The 14,283-nt window shown below is 40.4% G+C and overlaps 1 protein-coding gene and 1 long non-coding RNA gene across 3 annotated transcripts in view; one reads left to right on the plus strand and one right to left on the minus strand.

The window, feature by feature from the left end:
* The first annotated feature begins 7,442 nt into the window (after positions 1-7,442).
* Positions 7,443-14,283, plus strand: part of adgrg2a (adhesion G protein-coupled receptor G2a) — a 37,197-nt gene continuing 30,356 nt past the window's right edge. The window contains exons 1-3 of one of the 2 annotated variants that reach the window (XM_058376141.1): positions 7,445-7,788; positions 10,417-10,507; positions 11,706-11,803. In XM_058376141.1, coding sequence (XP_058232124.1) covers positions 11,710-11,803 — 94 coding nt within the window. In that variant the 5' untranslated portion in view covers positions 7,445-7,788; positions 10,417-10,507; positions 11,706-11,709. Of the gene's footprint in view, positions 7,789-10,416; positions 10,508-11,705; positions 11,804-14,283 lie in introns of both variants that reach the window. The other variant, XM_058376142.1, reaches the window with a different exon arrangement.
* Positions 8,067-12,228, minus strand: LOC131344134 (uncharacterized). Its single transcript, XR_009203292.1, has 3 exons — positions 11,931-12,228; positions 9,729-9,818; positions 8,067-8,566 (listed from the first exon to the last, which is right to left on the minus strand). It is a non-coding gene; the product is annotated as an uncharacterized LOC131344134 (long non-coding RNA).

Genomic DNA, 14,283 nt, shown 5'->3' on the forward strand with positions numbered 1-14,283 from the left:
CAGAAATATAATTAGTCTTTAACCATTTCCAGGCGAGGGCGGAGTCCAGAGTGATTCATGTAAGGAAGAAGAGCAAATAATACAGTCATTATCCAGGGTGGATGAGAGAGTGTTAGGATTAAACTGTATTCTGATACCTGATAAAAAATAAAAAGGTATTTTGCACGTCCAGGATACACCTTAAATAAACAAAAAAAGATCAATAAATCAAGAAATTAATTAGTAAATAAATAAAAGGAGTGTGCTTGACTGACGGAAGGTAAATATCAGGGGACTTTTGTTTTGAGAAGATGAAATGTAAGTGCTTTAATGTGGATTTTAGTTTAGTTTGTGTTTGTTGTCTAGCACCTGAAACTCAATTTTGAACTGTAAATAATAAAAGACTCCATGTCCGGCTGTAATAGGCAAACAGTCAGGATGTTGCTGAGTAGATTCTCTTCCCACCCTGATGCTCATTATTATAATTATTATTATTATTATTATTATTATTATTATTATTATTATTATTATTATTATTATTATTATTGTCACAGGAACCCAGGAACAGAGACAGGAGAGCTGATGGTGAGTCAAGTGACTGAGTCTTTATTGTGCAGTCAAACAGTGCAAAACAGGTGAAGAACTGAAAACATAACTTAAAGAGAGGCTTATCTGAGTGGTGTGCAAGGAATCTGAGATACGTCCACACAAGGGCGAGACGAGACTAGCCATTGCTCGTGTGAATGAAAGCCGAGGACGACCGCGGTCTCTGGGAGCAGGACGGTCGGGATGTCGCTGATGGAACTCGGAGAGTAGTGAAGGGTCAAGTATGTCATCCCGGTCTACCCACAATCTCTCCTCCGGTCGGTACCCCTCCCAGTCGACCAGATACTGAATGTGTCCGCCTCGCCGTCTGGAGTTTATGACCTCCCGGACCTGGAAGATGGTGTCATCAGGGTCGACCTTGGGCGGAGGGAGCACCTCGGGTTCTGTGGATGCAGGAAGAACAGAATCAATAAAGGGTTTTAACAGAGAAACATGGAAGGTGGAAGAGATACGGTAGTGCTGAGGGAGCGGGAGCTCATAGGACACTTCATTGACTTGTTTCTTGACGGTGAAGGGTCCTATGTAGCGGGGACTCAGCTTCCTGCAGGGCAGTTGTAAGCGGACATTTCGCGTAGAGAGCCAGACCCTATCGCCCGGCTGATACTGGGGTGCGTCTCGCCGATGGGTGTCGGCCTGACTCTTGTGGCGACGGACCACCCCTTGCAGGTGGACGTGGGCTGATTCCCATACCCTCTCACTCTCTTGGAACCAGAAATCCACGGTGGGCACTTCGACTGGTTCCCCCGTCCAAGGGAACAGCAGTGGCTGGTACCCGAGTACACATTGAAAAGGAGTCAGCTGGGTCGATTCTTGACGGAGGGAATTTTGGGCGTATTCGACCCAGGGGAGGTATTGGCTCCAGGTATGTTGGCGGTCGTGGCAGTAGGCCCTTAGATAGCGTCCGATCTCTTGAATCTTCCGCTCTGTCTGGCTGTTGGTCTGAGGATGGTAGCCCAGGACAGACTCACAGACACCCCGAGCAACTTGAAGAAGCCTCGCCATACTCTGGAGACGAATTGAGGCCCCCTATCTGACACGATGTCTTCGGGAAGGCCGTAGTGTCGGAAGACATTGTGGAAGAGGGCCTCTGCTGTCTCCAAGACCGATGGGAGTCCTTTGAGTGGGATGAGTTTGCACGCTTTGGAGAAGCGATCGACGGTGATGAGGATAGTGGTTTACCTGTTAGAACTGGGCAGATCAGTGGCAAAGTCGACGCCTAGGTGTGACCAGGGACGACGTGGAATTGGAAGTGGTTTTAGTTTACCTTTTGGTAGACGTCTCGGGGTAGAAACCATGGCACAGACAGAGCATTCTTTGACATAACAGTCCACATCTTGGGCCATGTTGGGCCACCAGTACTGCTCCTGGAGGAGTGAGAGGGTTCGCTGCCTGCCCGGATGACCCGATCCCAGAGATGTGTGCACTGAGTCCAGAAGGGTGAGCTGTAGTGAAGTGGGTATGTACGTCTTACCTTCTGGACCTCCCAGCGGGGCAGGTTCGTCTCTGGTGGCGGCACGAATATTCTCGTCCAGAGACCATGTGATGGGGCATACAAACAAGGCTGGAGAGGGGATGGGTTATAACCTCGAATGGGTGGTTAGCTCCCTCCAGGCAGTGCTGCCACTCTTCCAGGGCCAGTTTAATGGCCAACAGTTCCCTGTTTCCAATGTCATAATTCTGGTCTGCCGGGGATAGCTTTTTGGAAAAGTAGGCACACGGGTGGAGTACAGGAGGCTCACCTCTCCTCTGGGATAGGACAGCTCCCACTCCAAGGGAAGAGGCGTCCACTTCCACCACGAAGGGTCGGGTAGGATCCGGGTGAACGAGAGTGGGGGCCGTGCAGAAGGCGGCTTTCAGCTTCTGGAAGGTGACATTAGCTTTGGGTGTCCAGGTGAGTTTCTTGGACTTTTGGCGTAGCAGGGATATGAGAGGGGCCGCGAGTCCGCTGTATCCTGCCATGAAACGGCAGTAGAAGTTCACAAACCCCAGGAAATGCTGGAGGTTCCTAATGGAGGACGGTTGTGGCCAGCATTGGACGGCCTCCACCTTGGTGTGGTCCATCTGGATGCCCTTAGGTGAGATGACGTAACCTAGGAATTGGATGGTAGACTGGTGGAACTCACATTTCTCCTGTTTCAGGTACAGGTGGTGGTGACGGAGCCGGGTCAGTACCTGTCTGACATGCTCCACATGCTCGCTGAGATTCGAGGAGTACATAAGTATGTCATCGATGTAAACGATGACAAATTTGTGGAGCATGTCCCGGAAGATCTCATTAACAAAGTTCTGGAAGACGGATGGGGCATTAGTGAGACCGTATGGCATGACCCGGTACTCATAGTGCCCTGATGGTGTAACGAAGGCGGTCTTCCACTCATCTCCTCGTCGAATATGGATTAAATTGTAAGCGCTTCGGAGATCCAGTTTCGAGAAGATGTGAGCTCCCCGTAACTCTTCCAGGGCCGAGGGCACCAGAGGTAGGGGGTATGCGAACTTCATGGTTTGAGAATTGAGGACTCGATAATCAATACACGTCCTTTTTAGCCACGAAGAAGAAGCTGGATGCTGCCGGAGAGGTGGATGGCTGAATGAACCTGTTTTAGAGCCTCATTGATGTACTCCTCCATGGCTTGGTGCTCTGGGTTCGAGAGAGGGTAGACTTAACCCTTGGGCAGTTTGCTCCCTGGCAGAAGGTTTATGGCACAATCCCATGGCCAGTGAGGTGGCAGTTTGGTGGCAGCCGTCTTACAGAAGACTTCCTGGAATGTTTGGTACTGCTTCGGGAGGTTGACCTGGATGGATGAGCCAGGACTCTCAATTGTGGTAGAGCCTAGGATGGTGGTTTCCGGGGATGGCAACAGTAGGGCTCGCAGGCAGTGCAGTATACAGTACTCACTCCACCGTACAATACTTCCAGAGAGCCATTGTATGTCCGGTTGGTGTTGCGCCAGACAGGGGCGTCCTAAGACCAAATCGACTGCAGCATCCTCCAGCACCAGTAGGGACAACTTCTCCTCATGGAAGCAGCCCAGTCATAGGGTTAACTCCGGAGTCCTCCATCGCACCAGTCCGTTACTTAGCGGTTTCCCCTGAATGGTGGTTATGAGGTAACGGGTAGGGTTTCTCTGGCAAGGTATGGTGCAGGTGGACAGTAGACGAGAGGAGATGAAATTACCAGATGATCCGGAATCAAAAAGCACTTTTACTGTGAAGGATTGGGTGGCGTGGATTAACACAGCATCATGGTAGCGGTGAGATGTCATAACTGAGTTAATAAGGGCTGTGCTCACCGTGGTGCGAGGAGGGCGGACTGGGCAGGTCTGGAGGAGATGGCCATCATCTCCGCAGTACAGACACAACCGCTGACCAATGCGACGCTGGCGCTCGTCATGAGAGAGGTTCAAGATTCAAGATTCAAGATTCAAGAAGCTCTCTGGTGTTTATAATCATTTATAATCACACTCTCTGGTGTTTATAATCATTTATAATCACACTCTCTGGGTTTATAATCATTTATAATCACACTCTCTGGTGTTTATAATCATTTATAATCACACTCTCTGGTGTTTATAATCATTTATAATCACACTCTCTGGGTTTATAATCATTTATAATCACACTCTCTGGTGTTTATAATCATTTATAATCACACTCTCTGGTGTTTATAATCATTTATAATCACACTCTCTGGTGTTTATAATCATTTATAATCACACTCTCTGGGTTTATAATCATTTATAATCACACTCTCTGGTGTTTATAATCATTTATAATCACACTCTCTGGTGTTTATAATCATTTATAATCACACTCTCTGGGTTTATAATCATTTATAATCACACTCTCTGGTGTTTATAATCATTTATAATCACACTCTCTGGTGTTTATAATCATTTATAATCACACTCTCTGGTGTTTATAATCATTTATAATCACACTCTCTGGTGTTTATAATCATTTATAATCACACTCTCTGGTGTTTATAATCATTTATAATCACACTCTCTGGGTTTATAATCATTTATAATCACACTCTCTGGGGTTTATAATCATTTATAATCACACTCTCTGGGTTTATAATCATTTATAATCACACTCTGGTGTTTATAATCATTTATAATCACACTCTGGTGTTTATAATCATTTATAATCACACTCTCTGGGTTTATAATCATTTATAATCACACTCTCTGGTGTTTATAATCATTTATAATCACACTCTCTGGTGTTTATAATCATTTATAATCACACTCTCTGGGTTTATAATCATTTATAATCACACTCTCTGGTGTTTATAATCATTTATAATCACACTCTCTGGTGTTTATAATCATTTATAATCACACTCTCTGGGTTTATAATCATTTATAATCACACTCTCTGGGGTTTATAATCATTTATAATCACACTCTCTGGGTTTATAATCATTTATAATCACACTCTGGTGTTTATAATCATTTATAATCACACTCTGGTGTTTATAATCATTTATAATCACACTCTCTGGGTTTATAATCATTTATAATCACACTCTCTGGTGTTTATAATCATTTATAATCACACTCTCTGGTGTTTATAATCATTTATAATCACACTCTCTGGGTTTATAATCATTTATAATCACACTCTCTGGTGTTTATAATCATTTATAATCACACTCTCTGGTGTTTATAATCATTTATAATCACACTCTCTGGGTTTATAATCATTTATAATCACTCTCCAGTGTCACCCAGAAGAGGAAGAGGTTCTTTTTTGAGTCTGGTTCCTCTCAGGGTTTCTTCCTCACATCATCTCAGGGAGTTTTTCCTCTCCACAGTCACCTCATGCTTTTCATTAGGGACAAATACATTTATATAAATAAATTTAAGTCTAATATTAATTTAGAACTTTTTGTTCTATATTTATTATGTTCTTTAAAGTTGACATTAGAAGAACGGCAGTGAATGGAGTAAATCTGGGATTTGATCAGTAGCTGGACTTCAACAGCACTGTGTTATTAAATTAGTTCATAGATGATTTTCTCAGGTTGGGCGTAATGACGTGTAAATGCTGTGTTTGAGTCAGAATCAGAGTCATAGTTATGTGGAACAACCAGAATGTTCAGATTAATATCGGTTCTGTTAATGAACACATTATATCCTGATGAGGTTTTTATTAATTAGCAAATATTTTCCCCATCAGCATCCAACTACATGTAGTTGTGGTTATTGTGGTTGTTGTTGTTGTTGTTGTTGGTTGTGGTTGTTGTTGTTGTTGTTGATGATGATGTGGTTGTTGTTGTGGATGTTGTTGTTGTGGTGGTAGTTGATGTTGTTGATGTAGTTCTTGTTTTAGTTGTGGTTGTTGTGGTGGGGGGGGTGTTGTTGATGTAGTTCTTGTTTTAGTTGTGGTTGTTATTGTGGTGGTTGTGGTTGTTGTTTTTGTTGTGGTGGTTGTTGTTTGTTGTAGTTGTTGTTATTGTTCTTGTTGTAGTTGTTGTTTGCACCACTGACACAATTCACATTTCCTCCCTGTCTTGATGAGACTCACAAACTCATTAGAGACTCATAAGAAGATGGATTCGATATTTTAAAAGAGGTAATAAACTGCAATAGAAAGAGAAACAGGAAGTGGTGCATTGCAGTAAACACACTAAATAAACCCAGAGATGCTGAAGCGGTCTGCACGCCTCCACACCATCTCACATGTGCCAGGTACATCAAATACATCTGAACACTCTGTTCTCTGGATCTATTACTGCTCCAGTCAACATGCTAAACATCTCTGCTTTTATTCACAACTTTTATAGATCACACTCTCTCACACACAGCTTACATCACCGCTCTCTGTTCTTACCCCTGGGGCAGATTTCATGCTATAAATCTTTGAGTTGTCCTCATTACAGCCTGATCCCCTTACACAAAAACACGACACACCAAGCCCAGAGATTCACATGCGCTCTTCTTAATCCTCACAAACAAAGACTGGGTTCAATTTCAGCCCTCTATGGCACAGACATCCCGGAAATGCTCAGATCCTCATCCTGGTCCTGATCCTGGTCCTGATACCTGAGGTTTGGAAGCAGGAACATCCGCTGCATGAGCCCCTTCATGGTATTAAGTCTACCACAATTACACCAAAATCTCTCTTAACCATAGTGATGAGAAGCACTGAAGGTCTCTGGGATGCGGGTAAGATAAATATAAAGTTGCGTTAATGGAAGGTTTAATAAATACTGAGAAAAAAAATTATGAAAATGTAGTCGTTAAGTAATTGTAATTTAATTATTCATTATTTTAGATGTAATTATTTTATTCATTATTTAATTAATTATTCATTATTTTAGATTATTTTTTGCCATTTGAAAATATTTTTAACAGTAAATAATTTAAATCTGTTACATTTAAAAATGTTCACAAATAAATGCATAGAATGTACATGGTTTATTATTAAATAATATTATATAATAATAATAATAATAATAATAATAATAATAATATTATTATTATTATTATTATTATTGTTGTTGTTGTTGTTGTTGTTGTTGTTGTTGTTTCTTTCTGACGCTTTTTTAAAAATTCTCTCACTGTTATTTTTTTTATTTCTATGTTTCTTTGCTGACGTCACTGACAGGTGTAGATTATTTAATTATTATTAATTCCCCGGTCAGTCATTAAGGATCTGGTCTTTATCTTGATGTGTGTTTACAGGAATCTGACCTCATTGACACTGCTGGTGTTTATTGTTGTTGTTGTTAATTGGAGGTGTCGCTCGCGCTCAGTGACAAGGTCATGTGTGTAGCTTCAGATGTGAAGAATCCACTGCACATTATGGTGAGGGTGTGTCCGGTCTCATCATGCTGACACACCTGGCTAACACACACACACACACACCTCTGGCACAAAGAGAACAGGTTTATACTGTACTGCTGCTTCTCTCGCGGTTGTGAGTATAGTCACTTTACGGACGCAACGAGCGCGCGTTTTGGTTTTTTTTGGGTTTTTTTATTACACGACAATTTTATACGCGAGTCGTGGCGAGCCGAGAGCGCGAGACAGAAACGCACCGCCAGGTCGGTCCTCCGCGAGCCGGTTTGTCGTCCCGAGTGAGTGGAGCACATGCACAGCCGCCGGGGAGAGAGCTCCCGGGACCGGGGCGCGCGCGCTGTTCTCACACTGTAGGATGTGCGTGCGCGACGGCGGCGTGCCGAGGCGACACCAGGTGAGCGCGAGCGGGGGTTCAATTAGTACTCTCAGAAATACAGGCACCAAACTTTCCTTGTTACCGACGTGTTAGCGTCAAGGGTACCTCTTTAGTACCGTTAGTACCTTTTTTTTACTCTAAAAGTTAATTACATTTATCTTTATCCACAGTTCTAGACGAACTTTATGTATTAAAGGTACAACAAGGACCTGACTGAAACAGGAACTGTTTATTACTCATCATGTGTATTATTATAAGCAGGAGAAGATGAGGATGATGCCATGTGCCCTGTAGGATCAAGGAGCAAAAAAATGTCTATATGAACAAAATTATACAAGACAAATGTCCCAAAAGTAAACGTTCCCCTGGAAGCTGGAAGTTTTTACCCTTTCCTATTGCTATCTATCTATCTATCTATCTATCTATCTATCTATCTATCTATCTATCTATCTATCTATCTATCTATCTATCTATCTATCTATCTGTGTGTGTATATATCTGCAATGGTAAACTTCATAACTTCATAATACGTGGCATATTGTGTCAATACACACCTAATTAATCTAGATAATTGGACTGTAATTGTTGGTTAGAGCTTTAAGAGTACACAACATTACAACAATGTGTTTTTAGGTTAAAAACAAACAAACAAACTCACTGAAGTAAAGATATTAAAGATGTGCCCTCGTTGTTATTACCCCAGGTTGTAGGACGTCATGGGGTAGAAAAGGAACTCTGCTGTCCCTTTGTGGTCATCTTCCTTACTTCTGTTGTACCTTTAATACATGAAGAACACCTGGAAAAGAGGAGTTAATTGATTTAAATGAATTAAAGCACATAATTGGTCTGTAATTAGTTTTTAGAAAACAGCTTTAAGACCTTTGGTTCAGTCACTCTGAGAAATAAAGGCACTGGAGTGAACTTTTCCAAGCTTTTCTCTGAAAACTAAATGTAGTTTGTTTGTGTTTGTGTATTCTTCTTAAAGGCGCATTACATACATCTTTCTAAGTAAAACATCTTTATTAAAAGTGTAAAAAGTATACATGTGACAGCACCACGGAAAGGTACCTGTCATCAGAGCATACCACAGAGTGGAATATCTGGTGGAGTCTCAGGTTAAAAATGTATCAAAAGTCTGATCAGTATCTGGTATCTATCCCAGCTCTACTCATCAGCAGTCTGATACAGATAAGATCAGCTGTACAAAATACGACCTGCTGTTACTCTAATGCCCGGCTCAAAGAAAATAAAATACAGCGTAATTTCTCCAGACACTGAAGAATCACAGGCTGATGAAGATGTGGTTAAAATTTCAGAGACATTCTCATTCGATTACGCCACCTACCCCACATACCTGTGAAAAAACAGTCCTTAAAGTGGCTATAGAGAGAGGATCAGTTTTAATTGTTCGGTCTTAAAAATCAGGAATTCAGGTCAGTGTGAGATTCACTGTGAGATAAAAATTAAAGTATTATTTAAAAAAAGGTTTATTTTTCCATATTTAAGTCAATTAATGAATTGCATAATGCTTTTTATAGACAGGAATAACTGAGAAATTAATTAATATCAAAAACTAGAACAAAAATAAATAAATAAATAATTATTATTAGTAGTAGTAGTAGTAGTATTAATTTCTATTAATATATAATATTAATAATATTCTATTATATCTAATTATTATTAATTGCCGATCTCTGCACACACAGGACTCACACACAGCCACAATCTCTGCTGTAATGTTAGCTGAACGCAGCCTGTGAGTGATTCGAGAAACATTTCCTGAAAAAAAAAAACACGAAAAGAAAAACAAGAAAAGAGAGGAGGACGTCACAGAGCTGTCTCGATTTAATCCTCAGCTCACTCTGGAAAGTTTGTTCATCCTCCTTTCATTTCAGAATTAAACAAAATCATCTAAATAATCCAGACGCACCAGTTCCACCAGTTCAGAGCATTCTCACCTAAACAGGTTTATGCCTTCAGAGCGTTGGGTCTGAACTTCCTCACAGCGAGCAGCAGCCACGGTTTGTTCAGAACAACAGATTGTTCTTCTGAAAGTCAGAGGAACAAAGAGCAAAACATCACTTTATCATTTTAGCTCTTCACTTTTCACACAACGCTGGTGTTACTAGGAACTGGGATTAAATTTTCTTTACCTTTAAGGGGAAATGTGACCTTTTACTGAGATCTGTCATAAATACGTAAACAAAACTGGTCAATAGTTAAGAAGAGGAAACAGGAAGAGTGTCCACTCCTGACCCTTTCAGTGTCCAAATACATCAATACATCTTTAAATTAATGTGTAAATGAATAAATAAATAAATGTATAAAATGCATTAAGTAATTAATTAATTAGCTATATATTATTCTATTCTATTATTTATAATAATAATAATAATAATAATAATATGAAATAAAATAAATAAAATTATAAGATATATATTATTATATATTCATTGTCAATAGTATAAGTAACTATATCAATGAAATCCTTCCTTAATTAGAACACAGAGTTCCTGCTTCAGTTCTGCAGAAGTTTCTTGATTTTTTTGTTAGTATATTTATTTTTAATGAGTTAAAGTGCAGATGATAAAGTGACGATGTTCAAAAAAAGTTGATATGTTTTGTAATCCTTCCTGGATCTTTCAGTTGGTCCAGAGATCCAGTACGAAGGTCCTGAGTTCCTGCACGGGAAACTCGGAAAAGTTTTTGCATTGCTGGTGCTTTCAAGAACCAAACGGTGATTATTTTAAAAAAAAAAAAAAAAAAGGAAAGAAACATTTTTTAATATGTAATTTAAAATATAATACATTTTTTTAAATGTTTATTTTATCCTCAGGCCAGATTTATGTATTTATTTGAAGCAAAGCAAAGAGACTTCCTGTAAATTTCTGAGAAAAAGACTGAATTTTGATACGTTTCATTTTTAGTGAGGAAAACCTGTTACTGAGCCTGTTATAAAAAACCAGCACATCTTCCTCTAACACTCACGACAAACCCTAATGATCAGCTCCTGTTCCTGAATCTTTTGTAATCGAGACGTCCTGAGAGAGAGAGAGAGAGAGAGAGAGAGAGAGAGAGAGAAAGGAAAGATGAGAAGAGAAGAATGCGAGCCAAAATGATGAAAAGTGCTTCTGGCTGTTTGGGTGTTGTGATGTTTGCCCCACTGCAGAGAGCTTTCTGTGCTCTACACCACCTTCAGGGAGCACACCATGTGGCAGTTTGAGGTGTTTTTTCTGTCTTTCAAAGACAAAAACATTGAGTTTGTAAACAAGGTCATGAAGATGCTTGTAGTTAGCAAGAGAAAAGACCTCGTTAGTGGGGTTTGCAGATCCATTATCCATCCAGTCATTTTCACTAATCTCTGTACAAATATTCATACAATTCACTCATTAACAAGATTCAGATCTGCTTTAGCACCGATGACATCACTGAATTCTGCATCCTGATTGGTCAGAAGCTGTTGATTACCTCTCAATAACGCAGCAGCACATCGCAGGTTATTTATAATTAATGCGCTCGCTTTTAATACATTACGGTTTCTATAGCAACAGCTCCTTCACAGGGACTCATCCGTATCATCACTGACATGGTGTTGATATACGATTTTCTTTCTTCCTAAAGTAAACAGATGTTTATTGTATAACTCCTCATGTGTGGAAGGAGTCTCAAGTGTCAGAGCTGTGTATCAGTCAGAGGTGAAGCTGGAAGTCTTCAGGACAGAGGAGTCTACACTTCTGTGCAGTTTCTCAGTGACATGACCAGCTGAGAATTTTCTCTTACTAACTTGAAAAAAGAGAGACTGCTGAGGGAACGAGTGTTTATAGCTGCTATAACAAGTCACAATGGATGTTCTACATCATAAATGCAACTATAAATGGATAAAATGTACAAATAAATAAAATAAATCAGATAAAATGTTTTTTTCTCTATTACAGAAGGATGCCTCAGAAATACAGAAAGCTTTTTCCCGGACGAGAAAGGACGTCCGCTCGTCTCCTCTGGCTTTGGATTCTGATTCCTCTCATTGCTCAAGGTACTAATGTCAGATTTATAGCTCTATAGAAGTGGACAACTTTAGAAAAATGTGCCTGCTGACCTTTCTATCTGAAGACCTCAAGACGATAACAAATAAATATTTTACAGACAGCAGCATCACTTACATCATGATGGAAAATGTCATAGCTCTTTATCGTCACGTATGAATTGCGTGTCTTTTAAAATCAATACAACACAAATCCAACGTCCAGTCACTACTGACCACGCTACATCTCTCCACGCAGTAATTATGTAACACATCAAATGAACGCTGTGGCGCAAAATCTCTGCCATCTTTCACGGAATCTGAGTTTCTCTAAAAAAATATGTACAACACATCCTGTGTTTGGCTCCGAATCTTTTCTCCTGAAGATCACTCTGGAATTCGGTCCAGACGACCGAAACCCAACGTGCACCCCACGTCATCACTCCTACACCGAGATTCTTTAGACACGGACCACAATGGGATTTGTTACCATGGCGACAAGGGTTCTGACAACATGCCATGTCCTTTTAAAGCTCTCGAGCCTTCAGAGTAGAACAGCGCTGGAGATGCGAAGTGTAGTGAGGGAATGTGAAAGGCAGAGAGCTGAGACCAGCACTGCAGCAGAAACCACAAGCAGGTGAAGAACCTTTAGAGAAACCTGCAGCTCGAGGAGTGTGGACTCCCGGGTCTAGCTGTTAATTCTGTTCCAATAGAATGTAGTGATAAACACTTTTTGGGACTTTATCTCATTAGTTTAATAAGGCGATGTGAGAATGTGGCTAAAGAAGGAGATGAATGGAGGTCCTGTGTGCTGCTAGATCCCAGTGAGCTGCTAGCCTTAAACAGCTAGCGTGCTAATCTTCTTAGTCTTTAGTTCTGTGTTGTCTTACTTACAGCCATACCCACATCTCTCATCCTATGCCTTTCAATTATGAGCTTTAAGTGATAGTTAAGTACATTCTTTCTCATGTAACGTGATCAGGTAACATTCTGAGAGGCCGGATCCAGGCAGTCCTGTTTCTGATCAGTAAAACGTGGCACATCGTGACGATGCATCATTAACATCTTGAGAAAAACACACACACACACACACACACACATAAAGCTAGGCCTGACTGAGAGGAATGCAGTCTGAGCTACTGCGACTGCCCATGAGCTCAGAAATCAAAGAGACAGCTTGATTTTCCCGCACGCATTAACACAGTGAAGCTCATTAAATCATTATAAGATGATTGTTAATTGCAATGATGGAAGGAAATTCTTTCGCATCGATGCTCAGATGTTATTAACGTGAACACGGAGGTAACATTCCGAATCCGAACAATTCTTAAGGTCCTGACGCACGCAAAGGATTAAAATTCCAGTCTTAATTCTCACACTTGGTTCAAATAAACAAACTTCAAATTTAAATACTTAAAAATCTGGATGTCTTACTGGGACAACTGGGTAAATGCAGATGATTATTATAAATTGACTTTATGACTTTAAAATGACTTTAATTTATTTACCCATTCTAATCTTTCCCTTAATAAAGTACTAAAAATGTAGAAATTTAGAGATTTTTTTTTAATTAATTTAATTTGGTATAATAATTTCCTTAAGAATGTAAACATATAAGAATATTTCTATATAAAATATTACAGATACAGATAAGGAATTAACCAGAAGCAACACTCTGTAAATAAACAGCTCCAAAGGCCAAAAGAAAGGATTTGTTTGTTGTTTGGTTTAATGAAACAGGAAATTCAGGTCATTTTATACAATGTAGATGTAAGATGTAGTGCATACCATGATCATGATTGAATGCATGATAAAAACACTACTAAAGGCAGGTTTTAGATTCAGATAAATGCTGAAAAGATTCTTTAAATGTTTGCTGCACTCTGATTGGTCAGAATGTTGTTTTATATGATCGATTCCGCTCGTTTCAGTGCTTGAGTCGGTCAGATTCTCCAGGCCATTCAACGCCCCCCCGGTTATTTGGGTAAACAGTGTGTGAAAAAGAGGAAGTGATGTCAGTCAGAATCTTAGCGTTCAGCCGATGCAGCACTTACACAACACTGATAAGTCATATCTCGTCTTACTTCACTCACATACTTTAACATTTCAATTTATTTGTTCCCCCATTCCTACGTGACACCCAGGAATGATATTTTCCATCGCAGCACAATGACGCCTGCCTGAGGGAACATTAGCAGCCCTAACAACATTAACAATGCCTTCACTCAAACCCTGAAGCTTTGTTACAGTAATTCTGTCACATGACCACCTGCAGCGCTAGTCAGAGACTGTGTGAAGAACATATTCACGGCATGTGAACATCAGCATCCTGATCTCAGGAACTGACATAGATTGGATAGGGTGGAAACTGAGTCTCGGACTTCTCACCTCTCGCCGCTCCCGAGGAACGATTAGGTCAATGATTGGTGTTTTTCAGACAATTGCAGGGTGAGTCCTGAGGTGTAGGAGGAGATCAGAGCTATTTTTAGGCT

This window comes from Hemibagrus wyckioides, linkage group LG23 (genome assembly GCF_019097595.1).
Source record: "Hemibagrus wyckioides isolate EC202008001 linkage group LG23, SWU_Hwy_1.0, whole genome shotgun sequence".
Taxonomy (NCBI): Eukaryota; Metazoa; Chordata; class Actinopteri; order Siluriformes; family Bagridae; genus Hemibagrus; species Hemibagrus wyckioides.